This window comes from Pelobates fuscus, chromosome 11 (genome assembly GCF_036172605.1).
Source record: "Pelobates fuscus isolate aPelFus1 chromosome 11, aPelFus1.pri, whole genome shotgun sequence".
NCBI lineage: Eukaryota > Metazoa > Chordata > Amphibia > Anura > Pelobatidae > Pelobates > Pelobates fuscus.
The window spans coordinates 121,944,729-121,971,306 of NC_086327.1; the positions used below are offsets into that span (position 1 = coordinate 121,944,729).

At 40.0% G+C, this 26,578-nt stretch overlaps 1 protein-coding gene across 1 annotated transcript; it reads left to right on the plus strand.

Moving 5' to 3' along the window:
• Window positions 1-3,253: 3,253 nt before the first annotated feature.
• Window positions 3,254-26,306, plus strand: SCN4B (sodium voltage-gated channel beta subunit 4). The gene is made up of 6 exons (XM_063436966.1): window positions 3,254-3,469; window positions 3,620-4,162; window positions 21,497-21,678; window positions 22,157-22,400; window positions 24,154-24,283; window positions 24,484-26,306. The coding sequence occupies exons 2-6, from the start codon at window positions 4,069-4,071 to the stop codon at window positions 24,566-24,568; spliced, it is 735 nt and encodes a 244-aa protein (XP_063293036.1). The 5' UTR covers window positions 3,254-3,469; window positions 3,620-4,068; the 3' UTR covers window positions 24,569-26,306.
• Window positions 26,307-26,578: the final 272 nt, after the last annotated feature.

Here is a 26,578-nt window from a genome sequence, read left to right on the forward strand (position 1 = left end):
ACAAATTAGTTGGGTACATAATGTTACAGGAATAACAGGTTGATGAGAGCCCCAGTCGAAAGAGCTTACAATCTTTGTAACAAATAAACATAAATTAGAAAAGTTAAACAGCAATAAAAAGGGTGGAATTAAAATTATTAAAAACATTTTTATTTTTATTATTACTATTATTATTATTATGTTACACATACTATGCTACTATTGCTTAATGCTTTTCTCCCTACATCACAATATTTATTTTGAGGTCATAAAGGAGAAAACTCCTTTCTTTCACTTTTATTTTTTTCTGGTATTTACCAGTAAAAACATTCATTTTTCTTTAAATTTACAATCTATTGTAGTGCATTGTTTGGGAGAATCACACAGAAATGTTTCAACAGCCTATTATTATAAACAAGCCATGCGATTTGTAATTGTAATCACAAAATAAGTGCTTAGCTCACAATTCTATCTACTGCCTCGTGTTTCATGAAATAAAAGTAAATCTGGAGCCAGCTCAACCCTATATAAAACCCATGCACCCTAAAACCTGACTTTGAACAATTAACCTTAAACTTGGGGTAAAACCTGACATGCTACTTGCAAACTGGAAAAGAAACGTTGTTTTCTGCCCTAATTTTCCTGCTTTGTAGTATTATATATAATAATTTTCAAATCAAGGTTACAGGGAGCAGCTATTTTTATAAATAATTTATGAATGTGAACACTGCTTATTCAGCACATTCCAATATCACCACAGATAGAATACAATGTGCATTTTTATTTTCTTATCATGTGACAGAAATCCTTATATCACCTCAGAGGGAGCATGTTTTAAACGAAAAACTGCAGCTTCCCAGGACAGACGGACGAACGGACGGACGAACGGACGGACGGACGAATATATAGATGATAGATAAATAGATAGATTATTTATATTTATATATTTGACACAGACAGAGCACACATTAAACAGGCTAATACTTTGTATACAGTTATTTATGCAGTATTCTGTTTTGTGGTTTCCCATGTGGTACACATAACCTCACTGACTCTATAAACCTTTTTCCAGAAGCCCCCAGTGGACTCATCACACACAAGATAGATAGATTGATAGATAGATAGATGGATACATGGATAGATGGATGGATAGATAGACAGACAGACAGGTCGACAGACAAACAGACAGACATAACATTTTCCCCTGAAGATTAGACATCCCCCGAAAACAAGCCCTAGCTCATTTGCGGGGGATGCTCATAATATAAGCCTTACCCCGAAAATAAGCCCTGGTTGTTTGTTCCCTAATCTATGTTCGGGGAATTTTCCCCAAATGTAGATTCACGGGATTCCATGCGCTAGTGAACTGGTCTATATTCAGGGAAATTCCCCCAAATGTAGACCTGCTTTCTTGAACATGCTTGCTTCTGTTTTTCCCTGACAATAAGACATCCCCAAAAATAAGAAGCCTTAGTGCATGGGGGGGGGGGGGGGGGGGGGAAATGTGTTTAAAACCTGTCTTAGTTTCGGGGAAAGATGGTAGATAGATAGACAGACAGATAAATAAATAAATAGATAGACAGATCATTTACATTTATGTATTTGGCAGACAGAGCACACATTAAACAGGCTCATTTAATGTGAAGTAATACTTTGTATACAGTTATTTATGCAGTATTCTGATTTGTGGTTTCCCCTGTGGTACACATAACCTCATTGAATCTATAAATCTTGCTCCAGAAGCCCCCAGTGGACTCATCACACATCATCATGATCTAGGTCCTGGCCTGCTGCAGCTAATGCCCAGGCATGGGAAAGTTAAGACAGAGAGATGCTCAAAACCTACCACTTCCAAAATTGTCTGACAGCATTAAGACTTGGAAAATCTTGTAGTTCTAGCACTGCTGCTAATCTACTTTCTGGCCAGCCATGGCTTGAGTGTAACATTGTAACACAACTAACTGACTGGGACCACAAAGCATCAAACATGGTAATAAAGTGAAAATCTTGTAATTGATTTAAATAATGCATTCATTGATGTGTGAAGGGGAGCACTTACCTATGGGGTACAGAGTTTCCAAACCATGTCCTCAGTCCCATTCTATGAGATCACACCATTCACAGTCCACCCTGCCCCATCACTTGTCTGGACTCCTATTGTCACTGGCTCCATGTCACCTAATGCTTCAGAATGATATCCTCTGCATCCCCCTCTGTCTGAGCTGCTCTCCCTGCACCCTGTCCAATCTCTCTGCCTCTCATATTCAGCCTGGCATCCTCCAAATCTGACTCCAGCTACTCTCCCCTCCTCCCCCTGTCCCATGTGCTACTGATCCCCCTCCCCCTTCTAGATGTGTGTACTTGGGCATTATGCTGCAGTATAGAAGGACACTCAGTGATCACAAACTTGCTGCATACAGTGGTAAAGACATTTATAAATAGCCCTTCCTCTGTACAATGTTTATTCTCTAATGCCCTCTCTAATACTAATGGTGCTGTTTGCTGCATCCCAAAAAGAGCAGGTAAGATTGCAGTCTGAATTCTGTCCAAATTGCTGCATATCTAGAAGAGAGCAGTGGCAACTGTATCTACAGGGAGAATGGGAAATCAGGAAACAACTGCAGAATCATTTTCTATATTCTCATTGCTCAGCATTATAGGACATTCTGGGCATGTGGGAGAATTTAGATTGTATTTTAATGGGGTGTTAAATATGGGCTGATACAAAAAGTTACTGTAACTGTAGTTTGTCTTCACTGAATCTGACTGCATTGGCCACCTATAGTTTAATAAATTATGCACCAGATCAGAAAATGCTGCCGCCTGTGTATACTACAACTCCCAGAGTTCACCAGTGATGGAGAGTAAGATACATTGTATCACAATGAAGCAGTCTGACTTTGGCTGCTGTGCTCTCCAACTCCCACCATTCCCAGCCAGCCATTGTACACTGTAAGAAGGTAAGGGACACCTGTGATATAAAGAGCATGTGGACTAAGAATAGCTAAAATATATAACCCCAGCTATGGAAGACAACAACTCCTATGATGCTTTGCCAGCCTTTAGAAAGATTTTTGACCTTTTTGACCACCCCCTTATTACTGTAGAGTGACATCAATTAGCATCCCACGGCAGCTGGCAAAGCAGATACAATACAGGAACAGAACGTGCAACATTGTATAATGGTGCAGAGTATCTGTCACAGTGCAAGACTGGTAAAGCAGAGGCTGTGATCAGGGCTGGGTTTAGAGACTTGCTCCTCCCCCAACCACCCCAGCTAAATGCAGAGAGAAGAAGCCACTCAGCAGACTACATCTGCACATGGGAAGGAGTCCAAGGAGAGGACCTCATAGACAGGCTGGGTAGGTAGGAGAATAGTGAGTTAAGGGTGGCCAGTGACACAGGTAGGTGAGCACACAGAGAAGAGAGGAGTTAGGGACCCCTGGCACATTAAGGGTGGCAACAGAAGAGGGAGCAGTAAGGGGTTAAGGTTGGTACATGTAGGTACTGCTGCAGAGGGGGCAGCAGTGAGAGGTTAAGGGTGGCACAGGTAGGTGTCCCTACAGAGGGGGCAGCAGTGAGGGGTTAAGGGTGGCACAGGCAGGTGTTCCTACATAGGGGGTAGCAGTGAGGGGTTAAGGGTGGCACAGGCAGGTGTTCCTATAGAGGGGGCAGCAGTGAGGGGTTAAGGGTGGCACAGGCAGGTGTTCCTACATAGGGGGTAGCAGTGAGGGGTTAAGGGTGGCACAGGTAGGTGTTCCTACAGAGGGGGCAGCAGTGAGGGGTTAAGGGTGGCACAGGTAGGTGTTCCTACAGAGAGGGCAGCAGTCAGGGGTTAAGGTAGGTGTTCCTACAGAGGGGGGCCGCAGTGAGGGGTTAATGGTGGCACAGGTAGGTGTTGATACAGAGGGGACAGCAGTGAGGGGTTAAGGTAGGTGTTCATACAGAGGAGACAGGAGTGAGGGATCCCTTTTTGATCACAGAGAATAATGAGGACTAGCTCTCCCTCTTAGCTCTAATCGGTGAATTTGGGGGAGAATACTTTTTGGAGATCCCTTCTATCTGCTCCCCTCCCCTCATCAACACAAAATGCTTGTGGGAGTGAGACCCCCCTGGGACCGGGAGCTGTCCCCCCACAGAGGTGGACTTCAGTGGCACTCTGGGTTTATGATCCTACTGCTGGGTAAGTGCGTTGAACAGCTAAGTGCTTTCCTTCTTCTGTGATAAGACCTGTGCTATTATTGGCAGGCACAGGCTAACCAGGGCTCAGCCACCATAAAGCCTGGCAGGCATGATGGGACATGTAGTCCTGAACCCTGTGGAGTGCCAAGTTTAGCTGTGACACTGATCTATGGCAAAGTCTGTCTATGTGTGCAGTCTGCATGCAATGTGTATGCTGTCACCTTGTTCAAGCCTTTAGGATGTCAGTGTGCAAGATAAGAGCACTAAAGTAATCTCTGCTGTGACTACATCCATTTATCTCTGTCCCCTTCCCATCTCAGAATCTGCGTTGTGCATCTAAATTTAACTAAAATGACAATGTAACCCCCACCACCAACACTCACACTTACTAAATGTCAGACAGACTGCAGAGGTACTGCAGGCATTCAGAGACAGTGAGGGTATATTAGGGGTTAATAAAATCACATTATTTTCCAGCCTTGACTCTCCTCACTGCATCTCATCTGTATGATTGTGTACAGTATCCTGGGGACCACCTGCACATAATCCAGGCTTGGTTAGTGACTCAGCACTCAACATCCATTAGACTAACAGCCTAACTGAGTCAGCAATGAAAGAAGGCCATTCTATAATGACTTGGGTGTTTTATCACTGTGTTACCTTGCCAATATCCGATCACCTTGAGGATACACTCAGAGTGTAGATGCCCTGTGTGTTTAGCATTGCAGCAAGCGGATAGAATTATACTGAAATCTAAAATCTCGCTCTACTTTTCATACAGTGTTAGCTTGCTAGTAACCCAAAGCCTTTTTTAGGTTCCCAGTGGAAAGGATTATTGATTTTTTTCCCCCTGAATATCCAATAAGACCTATGATCACATACCGAGCCACGTACATCTTAGTTCTTCATAGCTAACAGATCACTTTTCATAGAAATTAATCTGGAAAATGTGTATTTCAGGGTCTGTTAAGTTGTCCCAGACTTGTGGGATCTTAATGATATTTAAGTATTGTACTTCCAAATATAGACACTCAGGTGCGCAAAATGGAGTTATATATATTTCATGTCTTTTATGGACTTCGCAAAGCCATTTATACTGTTGTTCATTGTATCAATAAAATTAACAGCTTTTCCTTTTAAAGCAATCATGCAATCCATTAACTATCCCTACACAGAAACAATGTCTGTACAGGTCCAATGGTTAAAGAGTTACTCCAGGCACTATGACCACTTCAAGGATTTGAAGTGGGCCTGGTGCCAGGAGTCTGCATGTGCAGTGTTTCGCTATGGATATTATGTCTGTATGTGCATATTATGGATATTATGTCTGTATGTGCTGTGTTTCACTATTAATATTGTGAATAGAGAGAGTAACCCCTCTGCTGCTAGAGATATAACTCCATCTCCCATCAGCGACACTGAGGTGTTATCAACCAGCCTGGTTATAGAGTTCCCGGCTGACTAATGTCAATTCTGTGCATATTGCTATTGGCTGCTCATTGGCTTAGAGTGGTCAGCTGACATTCTCAGCCAATCAATGCCCGGCACAAAATCAGAATCTAGCTCGGCAGAAGCTGGATGCATGTCACATCCAGCCTTAAAGGAGTCAAATAGTTGCAAAAACTAGAACTGATGTCTGATTACTCCTACCACCATAACCACTAAGATGGGCTGTACTGGCGATGGTGCTTTGAGAAAGACCTGAAATTAAAATAACAATTGTTATTTTTGGGACTATAGGTTTCCTTTAAATTTGAACACATATTTATGCAATGCCAAATCCTAATAAATGCTAATATTTTTAATAAACTCACTTTATCAGCATCTTCTTCTTTTTTGGGGGGAGGAGGGAGGTGATGTGGAGCAGGTTAGTGCCTTAGAGTTTTGTGCTACAGGCACCTGACGTGTAAATCCTAGGCTGTGGTCCTATTATTTGAATACACTCACATAACCCATAACTGTAAAAATGAAAGGTATTCTGTCAATATATTTACTGTCCACCTACAGTCTTCCTGTGGCTCCCCTCAAACCATCAATAATATTCATGTTGTGCCAGTCCTGCAGGCTATTCATTCACAGCGCCGTCAACTTAGAGGTTCCAAGATGACAGTCACCAGAAATCTCATCTTCTGCCTCTCCTAGGGTTTAAAAAAATGTATAAAAAAAATAACAGAGCCACTTTAAGAATGAATATCTAGCATAGATAACCACTTAGAAACCCCTGGCCCAGGAGAATTGAAATCCCAGCCTGAATTGGATTCATTTAAAAACGATGCTTACTCCACAATTCATTTAAAAAGCAAAATGACCATTAAATCCAAATGGAGACAATAAATAAATAATCAAATCAGGTTGTTAAAGGGGAACTGGTATTTTCCAGGGTTTTCAGTATTATCAGGATTGTTTACTAAAGGGGGAATTTAAAGTGAATTCAAATGAATTTTAAATTTAGGGGCCAAAAGAGCAAAATTGGAAAAAAATCTTTGTCTGCTATGCTTCTGCTTTGTCTAGTTTAGTCTTTTGAAATTCACTTTGAATCGTCACTTTAGGAAAAAAAACCTGTATGTTCACTTATCTGCTAAAATTAACAGATGTGTATTAGCTGCCAAATATAAAATGAAATAAAGAGAAATGAACACACGTTATAAGCCATTTTATAATGTTTTAATTAATAATGTAATTTCCAGAGAAGTGACAGTCCCACTTTTGCGAATCCTCCTATAAACGCTAGCAGTCCAGTTTTGTTTACTTCACAAATTGTCCTACTCGCAGGATCTCCTGTGTAATTCCTGAAGCAACACAACTCTAACGGTCTTACCCAATCAGCGACAAACAAGACAAAACCGACCTGCCTTGGGAAACACCTAAACCTGGCGAAAACCATTCACCCCAAAAACTCTCAATTTGCATGAAAACAACAACTAAAATGGATCCTGTCCTTTCATGTCATTCTTAGACATCATCAACACAATGGGACAGTTTAGGCACCAAAACAACTTCATCTAAATGAGGTCCAGGGCACCCTCTCACCTTAACCCAAAAGTGAGCCACCAGTGTTGATCCTCAGGTCTCCCAAGTGGCATCCAGCTTCTGAAGCTCAATTTCAGGAAGTGCGGAGTGCCCTTCAGCCACTGATAAGCTGAGAGCTGTCAGCTGACACTATCTGTCCATCCGTGATTCGCCATTCATAAAACTGCAGGTTTTCTTTTCAAGCTGGTTTAAGAATGGGGAATCACTGATTGGCTGAGAGTATCAGCTAACTGGACCCACTGGACCCATGCCCCGCGTCACTGCTCACTTCCTGAAATTGAGATTCAGAAGTCGTATGCTGCTTGGGAGGCCTGAGGACCAGCACTGAAGGCTCACTTTGGGGTTAAACTGTTTGAGAACTATTTAACCCCTTAAGGTAAGAAAGCCTCCTGGCACCATAATAACTTAATTTAGATGAGGGTTGTTATGGTGACCGGAGTGCCCCCTTAAAAGAACACGGCAAACACCAAGGTGTCAGGAGTGCCTTGGCATGCCCCGCTGTAAGGAGACAAACCATTTGCTAATGTTTTGATTTGTTACCCGGGGTCTACTGGCCATCTGTCACTTCCTCTTTGGAGAGGTGGAAGCCCCTACATAGAGCTTCTATTAATTTTTTTCGAGCTAAACTTTTAAGTGCCTGCTCATTGTCTGAATGCATCATAGAAGAGGTGACCGGTGCCCAAAAGGCCTCAGGTAGCAAATGGCTTAACTACTTAAATTGGGGAGAGTGTCAGGACACTGGCGGCACCATAACAACTACACTGCTCTGTAGTGATTATGGTGTGTGCAGTGTTTACTGAACTTTTATGCTTAAGAAAATCAAATCACAAAAATACACTGGGGTCAAGAATTGAATTAAATTATTTGTACCTGTAGAATGTAAGCGCGCTATAGCATGGTTCTCAAAAGCCTCTTCTTTGTTGTTAACATTGGTAATAGTTTGCTTATTATTAGCTGTTGTACCCCCCCTCCCCCTTAAAATTGTAATGCACTACAGAATACCTTGGTGCTATATTAGCATATATATATATATATATATATATACACCAGGGATAATTTTACCTTGGTCCTGTTTATATTAATGAGGGTTATTCACGAAAGTGTGATTTGTCAGCCTCATAGGTGAATTTCATTTGAATTCAAGTTATATTCCTGACATTTCACACCGAACGATCAACCTTGAATGTGTTTCACTTATTTGCTTTTTTACGTACCTGCTGTATTTGTAAAGTGCCGCAGAATATTAACATTTATGTGGAACACATATAAATATCTCTTAAACATAAAATCTGCAGAATAATTGAGATTTCCAGAAAAATGAGAATTCAATACAATTGGGACAATTTTAATCACACATTACTTACTTTAAATCCTGCTTTAAATTAACTATCTCGTGTTTAACCCCTTAACCCCTTAAGGACACATGAGATGTGTGACATGTCATGATTCCCTTTTATTCCAGAAGTTTGGTCCTTAAGGGGTTAAAAACATATGTTAACTAATTACCGTTTTAATGTCATATGTTATGAAACAGATGCATTTAAGAGGTTTATTTACTAAAAAAAAAAAAAAAAAAGAAAGTCTGGTGAATCTAAAATTGAATTAAAAAGAAATTAAAAACAACAAATTAAAAAAAAATAACTTGACTCTAACATAGCTCTGCCATTTTGTCTGAAATTTAGCAGATCATGAAAACATCCTGTCCTATTGTGTTTTACACCCCACCTCCTATAGAATGTAAGCTCGTTTGAGCAGGGTCCTCTTCAACCTATCGTTCCTGTAAGTTTTCTTGTAATTGTCCTATTTATACTTAAATCCCCCCTCTTATAATATTGTAAAGCGCTACGGAATCTGTTGGCGCTATATAAATGGCAATAATAGTAATAATAATACATCCAGTTTCGTTTAAGGGAAAGGGATCCAGAGTCGCTTAAATTTGCGTAATCGCCTCTAGTGTCTGTTTGGTAGACAGTTACTAGACACTGTCTTAGTATTTCAATGTAAACATTGCAGTTTCTCAAAAACTGTCATTTTCACATTACAGAAATAAGGGAGACAGGGATATTGCATCCAGACCACTTCAATAATCTGAAGTAGTCTGGGTGCCTATAGTGTCCCTTTAATATGATGTTTGTAAAATTGAAGTATGTAAATGACAATGAAGTGGGTCTCTCTTTACAGTTTTGTTTACAAGCAGTGACTATAATTGCTTGCTGTTTTTTGTATTTTCTTTTTATAGTTTAAAAAAATAGCATAATTTGCATGTGCAGTATTTTCCTTAAACTTGTAAAATATCAATAAACATGCAATAAAACACAACAAGAAAAGCACGACTCTAATTACTTAATTTTCAGACATGTAGAAGCTATACTGTATCTTGTTACAGACAATTTATATAACACATTAAGTTATTCAATCAATTATTTTTTTTCTTCTTCTTTAGACAATACACAAAAACCCAACACATGTGTTTTTTCACTAGAGGTCAAATGTCACCTGTCCAGAATCGCATGGCCATCCGAGCATATTCAGAGGCAAAAATCAAGACATTCGTCACAGTATTTAACAATTCTGCCCAATATAGTCTGCAGTCTGCAATATTTGCCTGCAGTGCAAGCAGTCAGCATGCAAAAGTTTAAGTACACGATTTAAAAATGTGGTGTCTGAGCCTATATCTTATTATAATACATGCCTCATGGAGGTCACCATGCCCCCCGTATAACTAGCCAGAGGACCATGTCCTTCACTAAACCTCATATATGTGCTCTATGTTGTTAGTCATGGGATGGGGTTTATAAATATCTGATAAGGGTTCTCCCCATACACCATACCTATTACGCAGCTGATGGGGGCTGAAAAATATACGACATAGCTGCCCAGTTCTTTTTCCCCCATGACTTTAGAGAAGGGATGGAGGCTACTAATTTCTCTCTTGAACAATACTATAGGGTAAGTGAATGGTTAATTGTTCTAGCAGTTGTAGAACGGATACTCTCAGAATTCTCAGCCAGTTTCAGCCTAATCATCATAGGGGTATGACCTTCGGGAACCTCAGATGGTTGAGAAAAAAAATTGGAGATTATTAACCAGGAGCGGACAGATAAACAGAACTTCAGTAGGGAAGAGGAGTTGTTTAACAGGAAGGGAGATGAGGAACAGGGGTAGGAACGGCTTGATTGGTTTCTTCAACAATAAGATAAAACACTTGGGCTCAAAAAATGTTCAACAGCGGAGGATATGTCTAAAAATAATATTACATTTGGATGAAGCATTGTTCAATTTTTTTTGTTGCAAAGTACGACAAAGGAATCATAGTGTGCAAAAAAAAAAAAAGAAGAAACTTTTAACTGAAGGTCTTTTGTTGAGACGCACACACATATATATAAAGTGTTATAGAAATACAAAAATGGGAACGGCATCTATTAGAGCCAGTCCCGTATATTGAAAGAAGTATCATACTGTGTACTTGAATAGATGTGAAATTCTACAGTTCTAATTATGTGGAGCTTTGCAACTATGGCATATTTAACCTAAACTATTCAAACAAGAGAACACACTATTAATACCTTTTGAATAATATTTCTAAAAACAAAATGTTAACTAATAGATGCAATAAAAGAAAGCATAAAGTACAATACGTGGAAAAAACAGAACTATTGTTTCCTGGAAAACCAGAAAAAATAGGTGGGTGGATTGGCGCTACTAATAAAAGATGCAACAACTCCCAAGTGCTATATAATCACCAAAAAAGCACAAAGAGCGTACATAGGAAACAACAAATTGGATTTAGGGAGGTGCAATCAAAGATGAGTAATAAACAGATTATACTTATACTTATATTAGGTGAATCTTGATTTCATTCCTGAGGAAGACCTCTTACGGTCGAAACGCGTTGTGCCTTTGTTTATATTACTTTTTATCAAGTAAAACGTTTCTATTTTAATATATTCCGCTGTGGTGTTTTATGGTGTGGAAAAGTGCCCTATTACCAGGAACCGGTGGAGATAGCTTGAATAAGCTTATTATTCACATGCTTTTACAGCTAGAGCCTGCTTTCCGAGGCTCTGCAGATCGTGAGTGACCCACTACCTCCGATTTTATTTGCTCTTAAGTGTTACAGTATTATGCTATGTATTTCTTTTTTATCTTAGGTTGAAATCAAGATTCACCTAATATAAGTATAAGTATAATCTGTTTATTACTCATCTTTGATTGCACCTCCCTAAATCCAATTTGTTGTTTCATAAAGTACAATACACATATGTGGAATCCAAGAGAATCATTGGTTGGCGAATGAAAAGGACAGATTTAGTCCTAAAGATTTCCCTTATATATATACATTTTCCATGTCAAATAGGAAAAAAAGAGGGGTTGCAACCATAGTATCGTCAAAAGTAGCCTTTAAAGTAATACATCAAGAAGCTGATATTAGTAAAAAGGAGTTTAGGCGCTCACTAAAAATCCAAAAGGTGTATAAGGCAGCAGTGAACCAGCAGGACTTCCCAATACCTGCTATATTGTGAACAGAAATGTGAAAATAGGAAAAGTGGTAAACCGCGCCAAAAAATAGTGTTACAAAAAACTCAAATGATCATATCATACATACATATAGATCTCGGGTAGTACAGCATGGAATAACCTCAAAAGAGATAAGAACAATAAAATAATAGTGCAATATGTTTGAATTTTATTTATTTATTTTTTTTTTAATTTTTTTATTTTTTTTAAATTCTTTATTTTTATTGCGCAGGTGTGTACAGTATCATTGACAAACGCCACAACAGCGTACATTTGCATACAAAATAGGTTTTACAGTGGCATTGATGAGAGCGCTTTTTTTAAATTATAAATGAATACAGGCTTAATTAAAGAGTGGGGTTACAACGTTTAGAGGTACAGGTAAATAAGCTATGTGCCTCAGGATTGAAGTAAGTAGCAATGCTATAGTTATGCCTATATTTCAACATACCAGTAATAATAAGGTACATGCTGGAGTGAGGTATGTTGCTTCTATAAGAACAATAAAGCAGTGTGAGGCTTTCGCTTATATGCATATTATGCATCATAATAGTGGAAGGAAAACGTGTGATTATCACCCTGGTGGATCGGGGCACCCCGAACTGCCTCCGTGGGAGAGGGTCGGTATCTCAGTGAGTCCAAGACTATTCATAGAGGTGCAGTCCTGTTTTACCCTGATACCTGCTCTGTGGTGTCTGTGTAGTGGGAAACAAGCGTCTTGTAGAGCAGGGGTAGTCAGAGTGTAAGTCTGATCCTGTCAAAGGCTGAGTAGTAAGCGGGTACAGGGTTGGTCCACTTCCAGAGGTGTCTTGCTGGGTGGATGGTCGACGCTGGATAACCGGTCTCCTCGGTGTCGCTGCTGTCACCCGCACCTTCCATGCGCCAGTTGCTTGTGTTGGTGGTTTGTGTGGTAGCGGGGATTAGCCCGAGCATTGCTGCTTCTCCTTGTGGCGGTATATGCTAACAAGAGCTGTGTCGTGGGTAGTGGACGCCAGGAGGGAGGTTTGCCCTGCATGCATTCGGCGCACGTGGCGCCCGCCATCTTGGAGGCGGCGATCAGGATCCTCGGCCCCAGATGTGGAATCTCGCTTGTGGCCACCGGGTGTGGACCGGGATCACCCCCCCGGTCCATAGGGGGGGGAACAGAGCCAGGTCCGCGCCGATCAGAGCTTTTGGCCGGGCTCTGTGGTGCAGGATAGCGAGGCAGCGGCCGTCTGCCTCGCTCACCGCTGGAGAAGGCCCGGGTTAGGGCACCGCGTCCCTCTCCCCTGGGGGACTGTAGCTCAGCGAGCCAGCCTCTCCCCAGGTCCAGTTGTGCCTCGGCACTGGGCATCTGAGCTGTCGGTTCGTATTTGATGCAAAAATACCGGTTTTGAGCGTGTTTGCAATGATATGTTGCCGGAGCCGCTCTGACTTGCGACCGACCAGCACGGCGGCCCGGCCCCGCCCCCCATGTTTGAATTTTAGATGGTATAATTTGTAAACAGAATATTCTGTAGATTAAAGGCAAACTCACACTTTGCAGAGCTGCTAAGAGCTCTGCTGTATAGCGCCTGCACGGTACAATCCCCGTCTTAGGATATGTAGATATTAGGATGTCCAAACTCAGCAACCATATATATGGGAGAAAAAAAACAGAATACACAAACCAATGGTATCAATATCAATAACCAAAAGTTGGAAAATAAAATGTAGGTATCCTACTTACAATACCCACACTTTTGATAAAGCCCAAACCCGGGCGAAACGCGTCAAGGGAAGGACTGGAAGCTATTTTATATGTTTTTATATACTTTTTGAGAAATAAAGTGAAGCTTTTTTATCCAATCCTCTGGCTTCTACATATTTCCTGGTGCTGCTGGTTTCCTGTTATATTTACATATCCTTTGGTGGGGATCATACCACAACAAGCTATCATCACCAGAGCAAGTCATTGCTCTGGATATTGTAAGTAGGATACCTACATTTTATTTTCCAACTTTTGGTTTTGATATTGTACCATTGGTTTGTGTATTCTGTTTTTTTCATTAAAACAAAAAAAAATCTAAAATTGTTAAGGGAGAGGAAACAATTATTTTGCCTGATAAAGATGGCAAAGCATTTCAAGAGTTTTATTTAGAACTTGCCAGAAAGAGATAAAGTGGTTAAGATGTCTGATTTTTTTTTTCACAACTTAAGCTTCCCAAAATATCAGAGGGTCAATTGATACAATTAAATAAACCAATCTCTCAAGTAGAAGTAAGTGTAGCCCTTAAAAAGTTAAGAACGAAGAAGGCACCTGGGCCGGATGGCTTCAGTAATTGCTTCTTTCGAATATTTGAAAAAAAATATAGTAGAACCTCTTATAGACTTATTTAATTATTTTATGAATTCTGGAGACATTCCGAAAAAGATGTTAAAAGCCCACATTGTGCCAATACCAAAGCCAAAAGTAACCTCCAAATAAAAGCAAATTATAGACCTACGGTATTTCACTGTTAAATAGTGATATAAAAATGTATTTGTCGGTTATGGCATCAAGGATAGCCAATATTATACCCAAAGTTATTCACCAAGATCAAGTTGGATTTGTAGCAGAACTTTCTAGAGAGTGTTTTACATAGCTTTGGTTTACAAGGTAATATTGTTAGATCTATAATGGCCCTATACACATATCCCACTGCTAGAGTAGTAGGGAGTGGCTTTTCTTCAGAATGGTTTCAGCTGAAGAATGGCACAAGGCAGGGGTGCCCACTCTCCCCCTACAAATTTAATGACAATAGAACCATTGGTAAGTATAATAAGAGATAACGATTCTATGAGAGTAGCAGAGGCTTCACGAGAGTCAATAAAACTTATAATGTATGCAGATGATGTGATACTCACGTTGAGTGACCCTCTGACATCCTAGGAAGAGTTGATGGATATCATAAGTGAGTTTTCATTATACTCAGGATATAAACTTTCTCAGGAAATCTGACATCAGGTACATCAGGTAAGTGCAAGATAATGCATCTTGGACGTAAAAACCCAAGGGCAGAGTACAGAATATTTGATAGAGTCCTAACCAACATCTGAGGAAAGGGATTTAGGCGTGATTATTTCTGATGACTTTAAAGGTAGGCAGACAATGTAATAGAGCAGCAGGAAATGCTAGCAGAATGCTTGGTTGTATAGGGAGAGGTATTAGCAGTAGAAATAGGGAAGTGCTCATGCCATTGTACAGAACACTGGTGAGACCTCACTTGGAGTATTGTACGCAGTACTGGAGACCGTATCTCCAGAAGAATATTGATACCTTAGAGAGAGTTCAGAGAAGGGCTACTAAACTGGTTCAGAAAAACTACCACAACAAGAGGACATAGTCTTAAATTAGAGGGACAAAGGTTTAAAAATAATATCAGGAAGTATTACTTTACTGAGAGGGTAGTGGATGCATGGAATAGCCTTCCAGCTGAAGTGGTAGAGGTTAACACAGTAAAGGAGTTTAAGCATGCGTGGGATAGGCATAAGGCTATCCTAACTATAAGATAAGGCCAGGGACTAATGAAAGTATTTAGAAAATTGGGCAGACTAGATGGGCGGAATGGTTCTTATCTGCCGTCACATTCTATGTTTCTATGTTTCTCTGCCTCTCCAGGGTACAAACATTAGGCAGGGACTATAAAGGCAAAGTTAGAAGAAATGATGGATCTAATGGGTGAAAGTTAAAAGAAAAAAATTATTTACCCCAGATACAGGGCTTTTTATTACTACCATCCATCCTAAGCATTGTTCGACTTCATCCCTTAATTGCAAACCTTCCCAACCCAGTCAAAAAACTCTCCTTCCTGTTTATCTCCTTTACTCGGAACAACATAGATACACGTGCTAATTTTAATTTTCCATTACATCGCATGCCATAAGAATATATATTTAGTATGAACACTTGTAGGTGCTAATATCTAACATCCACTAATATAAACATATCTTTTTTTCAAAATCCAGCAAGATTTGAGAGTGTGACAACAGCACCTGTTTTGCCTTCATAAATCTGTCTCTTCGTGTATTAATGCAAGTCTCAGCTTATTTAGGTTCTGTAACGGAACATGCAATGCTTTACTGTGTCTTTAATCTCCCTGGAGACCCCTGTCAGTCATTGGATTAATGTTTATGGTTTCCTTCCGGTTACTAAAAGACATGTATGCTATGTGTCCTTCTTCATTCTAATCGGAATTCTATGGGGCTCAACTTTCAGTGGGAGCACAGTCATAATTTTTAGAGGACTGATTTTAAAATTTGTGATGGATTCCCTCGTTCTCACATGTAAAAATATCAACAAATAATTAAAATATACTAGCAAGGAAATGAACCTTGAGACACAATAAAAAAAAATTATATATAAATATAAACGTATGTTCATAAATGTGGGTACCATAGGATACCTAAAATAAAGCACAATAAAATACAAAAAACATAGTGTGAACCGTTAAAAACATATATATGGTGAAGGAATGGGGTCAGAGTTTTACTTATATGGCTCATAGCCGTCCCAAGCTCTATATTATGCTCTCTAGGGTGCCACCAGGGCCGGCCTTAGGCCTTTAGGCGCCCTGTGTGAAAAATCTTCACAGTGCCCCCCCTTCCTGTCCCCCCCTCCCCCACTCCTTCCCCCCCTCCTTCCCCCTTCCCACACACCCTGACACACGCGCACACACAAACACATGCAGGCAGTCACACACAGACAGCCACACACAAACACACAGACATAGAATGTGACGGCAGATAAGAACCATTCAGCCTATCTAGTCTGCCCAGTCAGCCACATACACAGGCAGACAGCCACACACACACACAGGCAGACAGCCACACACACACACACACACACAAACACACACAGGTAGGCAGCCACACACACAGGCAGGCAGTCACACACAGACAGCCACACACAAACACACATGCAGACAGCCAAACACACAGAGGCAGACAGCCACACACACACAGAGGCACACACACTGGCAGACAGCCACGCACACACACACACACAGGCAGACAGCCACACACAGACAGTCACACACACAGACCGACACACACACAGACAGGCAGACAGTCACACACACACACAGACAGTCACACACACAGGCAGACAGTCACACACACAGGCAGTCACACACACAGGCAGTCACACACACAGGCAGTCACACACACACACAGTCACACACGGTCACACACACAGTCACACACACAGTCACACACAGGCAGACAGTCACACACACACACAGATAGTCACACACACACAGACAGTCACACAGACAGTCACACACACAGACAGTCACACACACACAGTCACACACAGGCAGACAGTCACACACACAGGCAGACAGTCAAACACACAGACACACACAAGCAGACAATCACATAGTTACCTCTGTTCCTTGTGGAGGCAGACAGGCAGTGCAGCTCCTGGATTCTGGTCGTGGGCGGAACCAGGGACTCCTTCCTGCTTCCCCTGCAGCAATAAGACGGCATTTTAGCTCCGTCCCCGCCGCACGCTAAGCCCCGCCTCCGTCGCACGCTAAGCTCCGCCCCGCCGCAATTTTTTTTTTCTGCCATGTGTGAGCTGTGCGGTCGCAGGGCGCCCCCTGCTCCATGGCGCCCTGTGCGGCCGCACAGCTCGCACACCCCTAAGGCTGGCCCTGGGTGCCACAAATGGTTTAAGGATCCAATGTTCCTAAGAACTGTATGAAGGATCTTCAGTGTTTTTAAAAGGATCAATTTATTAAATAAAATATAACAAACAACATTATAATTAATATGGGTACTGTCATAGAGTGGTAGTGGGAGTTAAAATAGTAAAGTCCACAGTAGGTTACACTCACCACCTCCCAGTAACCCAAGAAATATAAAGTCCATGTAGTAGAAGATAAGCAGCAAACGCGTTTCGGCAGTATAGCCTTCTTCCAGTGCAAAAAATATGCATTACTGTTCTACTATTGTAGATCATTAACAATGCTGCTGTTGTATCCTACAATGCTCAATTGTTTTTAATATATTATTACAAACAATAAAACAATATATAAATAGAAATAAATAGAAAGTGGGCATTTCGTCCCCTCTTGGGATTTCCTCTGGGACCCAAACATTGAGATAACATAAGAATAAAAATTGCAAACATATTCCAAAAGGAACAAGCAAGATGTCAGAACTATATATATACTTATATCAGCACTGCGCTAAGATTAGGGCCTCCGGCGCTGCATCGCGTTATAGTTTAACTATACTATGTGTGACATTACTCACCGCACAATATGTGATTTGAAAATATGATCTGCGCGTGGAAACAATGGACAGGTCATTCCCACCACAAAAGTATCTGTTAAAATGTGGTGAGATTGGGTAGGAATATGAGATCGACATAAATCATTAAATAATTAATTAATGTATTTTGGTGTTTATTCACTAAATAGCAAGCCCTGGTGATGAATATACTTGCAAGATTTAGTATAAAATAGGCTAGCTAGATAAAAAATGTATTTAAGTCATTTTGGATCTCGTGCAACTTTGACCTAACTTCTCCATTTTTGGAGAGAGTATTTTGTTGGTTGGTTGTCATACCAATCATGGACAGACAATAATATCGCTGTCTACCTAGATTTACTACCATGCAATATATTTCTGCTCACCGAGGGGCCTTAGCAAATTCAATGAACGCAACTGTTCACTAAATGAATTTCCTCAGTTTTTCACAGTTTGGAACGAAAATGAAGAAGCCCCGTTTGTCAATTTGCATTGGTTACATGCAGGGAAAACTAATTTTAGCATGAAATAGAATGGCATTTAATCCTTCTGTAATAAAAGACAGCACAGTCTGCTGATATTCCTTCAGGAAGTGGGACTGCAATCCCTTCTCTGGTGACATATCGCACTCTTTATAAGTTCCCTCTCCGGTGTCCTATTTCGTGAGAGCAGCAAGTTTGTACTTACAGGAATCCCCGATGCTCCAGGTCTTTTTAATAGTCACTTAGAGAAAAGGACGTATGCCAACCTGACTTGTGTGCCAAAAGCTGGGCACAGGTGACCAACTGGGGACAGTAGGACAGAAGTTGCAAAGCATAATACAGATTAAGAACAACGCACACATAAAAATACAGTTTTAAATATTTTTAGGAAGAAGTTGCAAATCGGGATTATCCCGTTTCATCTGGTACATAATACGTACAGCACATATTCTTCCACACACTCAAACACTTACCCCAACCATGGTGTATATAGAAAACACCTGGTAAAGAGAGGAATTTACTCTCTTTTCGCACAAATGGGTCTACAGCCCTTTAAATCACATACTACTCGAAAGTACATTCAAGTAACAGAATGTGTCTGCTGGATAAACCAACGAAATTTAAATTTTGAATTGCTTGTATTATTTCGAGGGTACGGATAATGTATTTCCTTGATTATGCTCGAATTATTCTCATAGTTTTGATAGTCAGTTGGCTAAATTCTCTGGAGATAGGATGCAGAATTCTCCAACGATTTATTGTAGATGTTTGTCTTTGAAAACAAGTTAAATGCCTCCGTTGGGACCCGGGCTTCCTGCTAGGTTTCGTACTTGCTTAAGCCAAGAATTAGATTTCTTTATACACAGAAATTGCCTGTAATAATCTACAGGATTAATAATTATACAATAATGTGCATTTAAAAATAATATGTAGTACCGTAAGTATTTTAAATCAACATCAAGGGTTTTGTAAGAACTATTTAGGAAAGCCAGTTACCTATCTAAATAAACTGATAGGATACAATATAATAAATGATATTATAGTAACGTATTATCGTATTGGAAAGTGTTTTTATGACTAGATTAAAATCTCTACTAACACACTTTACCAAATATCACTCTTTATTTCCTTATAATTTTTCAAGCACTTAAGATTCTTGAACAAGGCAGAGATAAAACATAATTTACAATTGACCCTATAACAGACACTAAACGCGTGTTTACGTGATCCGTTCCGTGACAGCTCTTTGCTTTGTTCCATTAAAAAAAATAATTTCCTTCATTCATTAATATACCGGTAATATTTCCATGAATATGTAAGTTCGGAATTCATTCATTCCAAAGATTTCCCTTGATACATATTGCTTGCTTGATGTTGTTCCTAGACAAGTACAAAGTAACTGCTCTTTAACGGATCCATTTCATTACCTATTCTATTCATTTTGTGGGGCACTGGAAATACGATTGCATGAAAGACATTTTAAGAAGATTGGACATCACAAACATCCCCGAAATCTGCTACTCATTTTATTGTCTAAACTTAAATATTTGCATCACAACAATTCAGTTGAAATTCTAATTGTAGATTTAAACCGTCATTGTGTTCGTAATGCCATTGTGTATAATGAAGGTGCTAGGGAAAGCTTAAAGGGACACAATAGTCACCAAAGCAACTTTAGCTTTATTATTATTATGTTATTATTTATATAGCGCCAACAAATTCCGCAGCGCTTTACAATGGGTGGACGAACAAAAATGTAGTTGTAAGCAGACAAGTTGGACACACAGGAACAGAGGGGTTGAGCGCCCTGCTCAATGAGCTTACATGCTAGAGGGAGTGGGGTAAAATGACACAAAAGGTAAGGATAGTATTAGACTAGTGACAGTTGCAAGAGAGGAATCAGTCGGGGGCTATTAACAGTTTAATTGATACGCTTTTATGAAGTGGGTTTTTAATGATTTTTTTGAAGGAGTGGAGACTGGGTGAGCATCTAACGGAGGAGGGAAGCGAGTTCCACAGGAACGGTGCAGCCCTCGAGAAGTCTTAAAGGCGAGCATCAGAGGTGGGAGTATGGACAGAAGATAGACATAAGTCTAAAGCAGAGCATAAGGGCCTACACGGGACATATTCATGAAGCAGTTTTGGTGTATAGATCATGCTTCTCAGGTTTCACTGCTCAATTCACTGCCATTTAGGAGTTAAATCACTTTGTTTCTGTTTATGCAGCCATTGTCACACCTTCCCTGGCTCTGATTGACACAGCCTGCATGAAAAAGAAAAAACTGGTTTCACTTTCAATCAGATGTAATTTACCTTAAACAATTGTATCTCTTTCTCAGTTAGTTTAGCTTTAATCACATACAGGAGGCTCTTGCAGGGTCTAACAAGCTATTAACATAGCAGGGGATAAGAAAATCTAAATTAAACAGAACTTGCAATAAAGGAAGGATAAACTTTAGATGACACTTTACAGGAAGTGTTTAGGAAGGCTGTGCAAGTCACATGCAGGGAGGTGTGACTAGAGTTCATAAACAAAGTGATTTAACTCCTAAATGGCAGAGAAATGAGCAGTGAGGCTGCAGGGGCATGTTCTATACACCAAAACTGCTTTGTTAAGCTAAAGTTGTTTTGGTGACTATAGTGTCCCTTTAAGATGATGGGGCGTCAAAATAACCCCCCAGAATTTGAAATTCCTAGATGCTTTCATGTAAGCTTCTCCAAACAGCTACCATTGAGGGAGTAGGGTCCCTGCAGAACTGAAAGCGTGAAAGTGACACCATTTTTTTCCCCATAGTTGTTTGGCTTACTGCCCTCCCCATCCAGAAAAATATTTTCCCCCTTTTAAAAAACAGAGTTAAAAATAAGTTTCACAACATGATGAAAAAGGTGGACATAAACCAGTTGTGACACTAGGTGGCGTTAGCATCCCACAGATTTTCTAATCAATGATGTTATCAGACAGATACTGCATTCTTAGTGCATGGCTCTTGATCAGTTTCAGGATCTGGTTCCTCTCTATGTTAACGCTATTACCCTGTACCTACCTGCAGCTATATTCACTGCCCAAACCTGCCTTGCCCTTGAGGTGTCGGTAGGGAAGAATAATCAGATTAAGGCTCGTAATGGGACGGATACTACGCTGCCCTGCACATTCGCATCCTGTATTGGGTTTGAAGATGTGACGTTTTCCTGGACATATAGGACAGACAATGACACATTCAAGGCAGAAGAAGTGAGTATATACTGAATAAAATGCACAAAATGTTATCTGACTAAAATATTTAAATAAGTGATTTAAAAAACTATAAAACGATAAAAATAGTAACTCAGATTGATTTATTAGTCCTGATTATTAAAAATCCCCAATAAGTCTAAGATTGCAATTACATTTTGGAAGTTATTTCTTTAACCGACTTTCATTTGTTACAGCCCTGACCTATTCACCAAGTCTTACCTGATTCTTCTTTGAATGTGTAACATTATCCCCAATTAGTTTCAGGAAATCTTTTCTTTACCCCGTTCCTATTTTTCCTACTTCACCAAACCATTTCCTTCCCCATTCCTCTTTCAATCTCATTATCTTGCTATACCTTCCCCGTTGAACTTTTCCTGAATCAATGTGAGCTATATTTCCACCCTACGCCATGACAGTCTTGTTCCTCCCGTTTCATTTACTACTTTAATATCTGTATGTTTTCTTTTCCTTACAGCTCTATAAGGGGACTCTAAAAAACAAGAAGTCATTGCCCAAGTCTGTGCCAATTCTAAACATAAATGAACGGATGGATCGGGTGGAACTGATTCCTAGCAACAACACCAAAGATTACAACCTGTCCTTGATCTTGAAGAATGTCGATTTTAGTGATGCTGGCCGGTATACCTGTATAGTGACTAACAAGAAGGAGAAAAATGCTAGCCATAATGCTACCGTGTACCTAACTGTGGTGGACAAGTGTGAGTGTCACTGGTCTGTTCCATCAGGGGCAAATTAAGTACTAGTAATCATGTCCTCTGGGTGTTACAGAGGACTCTTCAAACATTGCAGCAGAAAATACGTTAAAAGCGTAGAAGTTAAAACCCCCAAAGGGGCCTAGCAAAGTGATCAAAGCAGGTTAACAAGTTGTGTTTTAGAGGACAGAGATGTTCTTTTATAAAATACTTTGTTTTTATAAAATGTGAATGGGATACGGTATAAAATAGTTGAAAACTTTTGAGCAGTGTTCCATAGTAGGTGGGTATTATTATGGAAGCCAACTCTCACGCCTCTTGGATGCCTCTAGTGAGTGTTGTGCTATGTTCCCTTGGACAGCTGCCCACTCCCATGAGAGCAAGCCTCTCGCCTTGCCACTACCGACCATGTGACTAAATGATATACCATCCTGCCCAGGCTTGTCCAGTTTATGTACTTTATTAATCGATAGATAGATAGATCATGCACTTTAATCAGGGGTAGGCAACCTTTGGCACTCCAGATCCCGAGGACATCTCCCCTGATGCTTTGCCAGCATTATGGCCGTAAGAGCATCGTGAGAGATGTAGTCCACAACATCTGATGTGAGGAAGGTTGCCTATCACTGCACTATATATATATATATATAAGTAGATAGTCACTGTTTAGAAAACCCTGTATAGTACAGCTTCCGTGGGTACCTATCGGTGCAGTTTTAAGGTTGTTAGAATATTCTGCTCTGTATCACTGGTCTAGAGTATAATTTGTTCATTGTATTAGTACATTTCCCTGCACCTCTTGTTTCACTGTCTTTTCAGCAGCATTTGCTTCTATTGATCCAACAGAGATCGTTGAGGCCTGTTAAAATTGGCTCCATTCTTCTCTTATCAGGACTCTCTCAGGTCTACACTCCATTGTGTTTCCTGGCCTGTAAACACTGCTTTTATATAAACTCGGGATATACTCCAACAAATCAGTAATTGTTCCCACTGCATTCGACATTGTCTGGTGTTTGTGAGTAAGTGGAATAACTAGTGACGAAACGATGACCTGTTGCTCAGATTACTGATTAGTTAGCACCGCATGTGAAGATCCTTCTCATGGCTCACTAGTGCTCCCTGGTGGTGCTTGGAGGAAGGGCAGATTACCTCCCGGGGAGATTTCTGCATCCCAAGCTGGGGACCAGTAACCCTGTTCCCATTAAATTATGTAACATATATCTATTGTAAAAAAATGGAATGTTGAGTCAAGTTAATAAGTCTTCCCTTTACCTACTTATTGTTTTATGTATCTCTTTGTAATCCGTGGCACTGGCCAGTCCACTCCCTCTTGTTAATCACATCGGTTGATGTTTCATGAATTCTTTGACCCCCTGTGTATCACACCATCTCTTTTGTATTGAGTGTTGTCCAGTTTTCCTGTGTTGTATCAGATCATTGGACTCATATGATGGTTCAAAGTCTACTAGAATAATAGTCCCTGGCCTTGTTACTGGTATACTAATTGTGTATACTAATGGTTCAGACTTTTGGAACAATATCATATGAGCACTTTTGAAATATCTCATTGTGTATTTCCTTGAACAGGTCAACTAAATTTAGGACTTCACTAAACCTTTCAACGTACTGCCATTTACGCTCACAGTTTGTATTTTTAACTCGTGCACCATGTCTTCCTTATTCCATTCTTTTTGTGCGTTTTATGCCAAACTATCAAAGTTTTGTATTTCATATGCTGACTCCGTGTCTCCTTTTGCAGTTGAAGTTGTGGATAACACCCTAACTGTAATTATTGCTAGTGCTGTTGGTGGTGTGATCGGGCTTCTTATATTAATTCTGGTCATGAAGAAGATTATTACCTTCATCATCAAGAGGAACCAGGACAAGAAGTGAGTATTGTTGGTGGTGTATTTGTGTTGGAGGTGGCATTATGGTTGTAGGTGTGGGGTTGCAGATTTATATGAATGTTACATGCAGAAAGGGGAGTTGGGTCAGCTTTAGAACATGCATTCAGAGGAATCTAGAAGGTTGACTATCAACCAGCTTTCTGGTAATAATGCATAGTTGTCTTATTTGCTTTTGTTCCTAGGAAGGACTGTCTTGTGAGCTCCTCTGTCAATGAAAATACAGATAATGCTTCCAAACCTGAAAGCAAAGCCAAACCTAAAGCATAAACTGTGAGATATAACTGTCAGAATATAAATCCATGACCGGCCTGAAATGGCAGAATGGACCTTGGTATTACCCCCACGCCTGAGCGATTCTGCTAGAACCGGAACCTAGAAGAGTTGCAAAGCATCCCACATAGTAATTTCAGACACCTTCTAAACTAATTATACTACATTATAACAGTGAACTATGCTAGTATAAACATTGTTCATGGATTTATGTGGCAAATGCTCCTATACAATTCTCTGTAAATGTCAACCTGTGGGTGTTTTGTTCATACAAGGTGGGAGGGGTAAATATCTCATATAAAAGTTGGGGAAGCATGGCATCATTACTGCAGTGTAACTGGATGCTTGCCCTCAACACAACAGGTAATGTGGGGGAAGTTATATTCACTTTACACTCTATCCTTGCACCAGTTTTCTATGCATGAGACTGAGGTCTTGGAAGAACAAAGCCATCAAAGAAGCAGTTAAAAGGGCAGTGATCACAATTATTTTAACATAGTAATTGCCGGTTATATGTCATGGTGTAGAAGGGTACACCTTCGAATATATTTCAATTTTCTTTTCCTGTCCATGTGTATTTTTGTGAAGTTGATAGGGAAGAATTTGATGTATTGAGAAATGACTGAGACTGCAGTGATATAAATTAACTCTGAGGATAGTTTGTTCCCCTCTGCAAGTATGAACCATTCTTCTGCCGGCTTTCATTGCTGTAGGGTTTGACGCCAACATAGCTATTACTGCCGTACCTCACCCTGCAGACTGGCAATACCAATTAAGAAAATATTTAAGAAGCATTATAAATGTTATTACGTCCAGTCCTGGAAGCAATAAGGTTTTTGATGCCAAAGATTTGGAATATTTTAATTTAACTTATTATTATTTTTTTTTTGTACAGAAGTACCACACAAAGGCACAGTAGTGCAACTCTGTGGTTCACAAAAGGGACAAAACTGTGGTCAGAATCTGGTATTTCTGCCAGAATTGCAAGTTCATACATAGAGCTTTTAATGGAAGAAAAAAAATAAGCTTATTCAATTTTGTTAAGAACTTTACCATATATATCATTTTATGTTTCACACGTAGCACACAGGGAAATCACGTTGGGTTAGAAGCCAATTAAGAATTCTTAATGTCCCGGAATATTATTGTGATGCAGCCTTTATTGTTTTTTTACATTACGGCCTCTTTAACCTTTCCTGATACATCATAAACTGTTAAACAATATGAATGTTTCTATAAAAAGCACACTATAAAAAACTTGGAAACGTAGCCACAATATTTCTAGCAAATCTTCCGGATCTCCAACCCTCACTAGTACAAGCTTTAGGATCCCTTCACGTACGCTTACACAACTCTTCCCTTATTTATTTTGACTCATATACGTGTTTAACTCAAGATATTCGTATTCCAACCCATCCTGAAAATACTGGAATTTTGTTAATGATAAGCTTTATTTGTGGTATTTGAAGCACATGAGGCTTTTACGTTATTGTCACGTCTTTGTGTTCTGGTTATATTCACACCTCTCCTAATTCAAAATGTCCATGAGGACAGTACCTCTTCTCAAATTCTCTCTCTGCTATTTTTTTTTCTTTCTCCATTTTGTATTTTTTTTTGCTGCCTGCATATAAAATGGCTTCTAGTCTATGACTGGGCAATTGTCCTCTCTGCAGTGTTTACCCTTGCGCTGCCCCTGCTTCCACGATGAATGTAATAAAATCTTAATATTTATTAGCCGTTATGTGTAACAGTCATTTGACTCTGGTTTTGGTTAAACATTTACAATTGCTGTCAGCAAGGGTTTTTGGTTGAATTAGGGACATCTAAGAACTATGGATTGCTGGACAAAATACTCAAGGTGGTTGGTGTGTACCGGGATGTGTGGTTTCATTGTGTGACTGGATAGGTTACTGGTGATATCTAACCTGTGATTATATGGAGCCCTCCCTGTTAGACAGACTAGTAATCCTGTTGGCTACTTGAATAATTTGCATCAGACAGACAGGA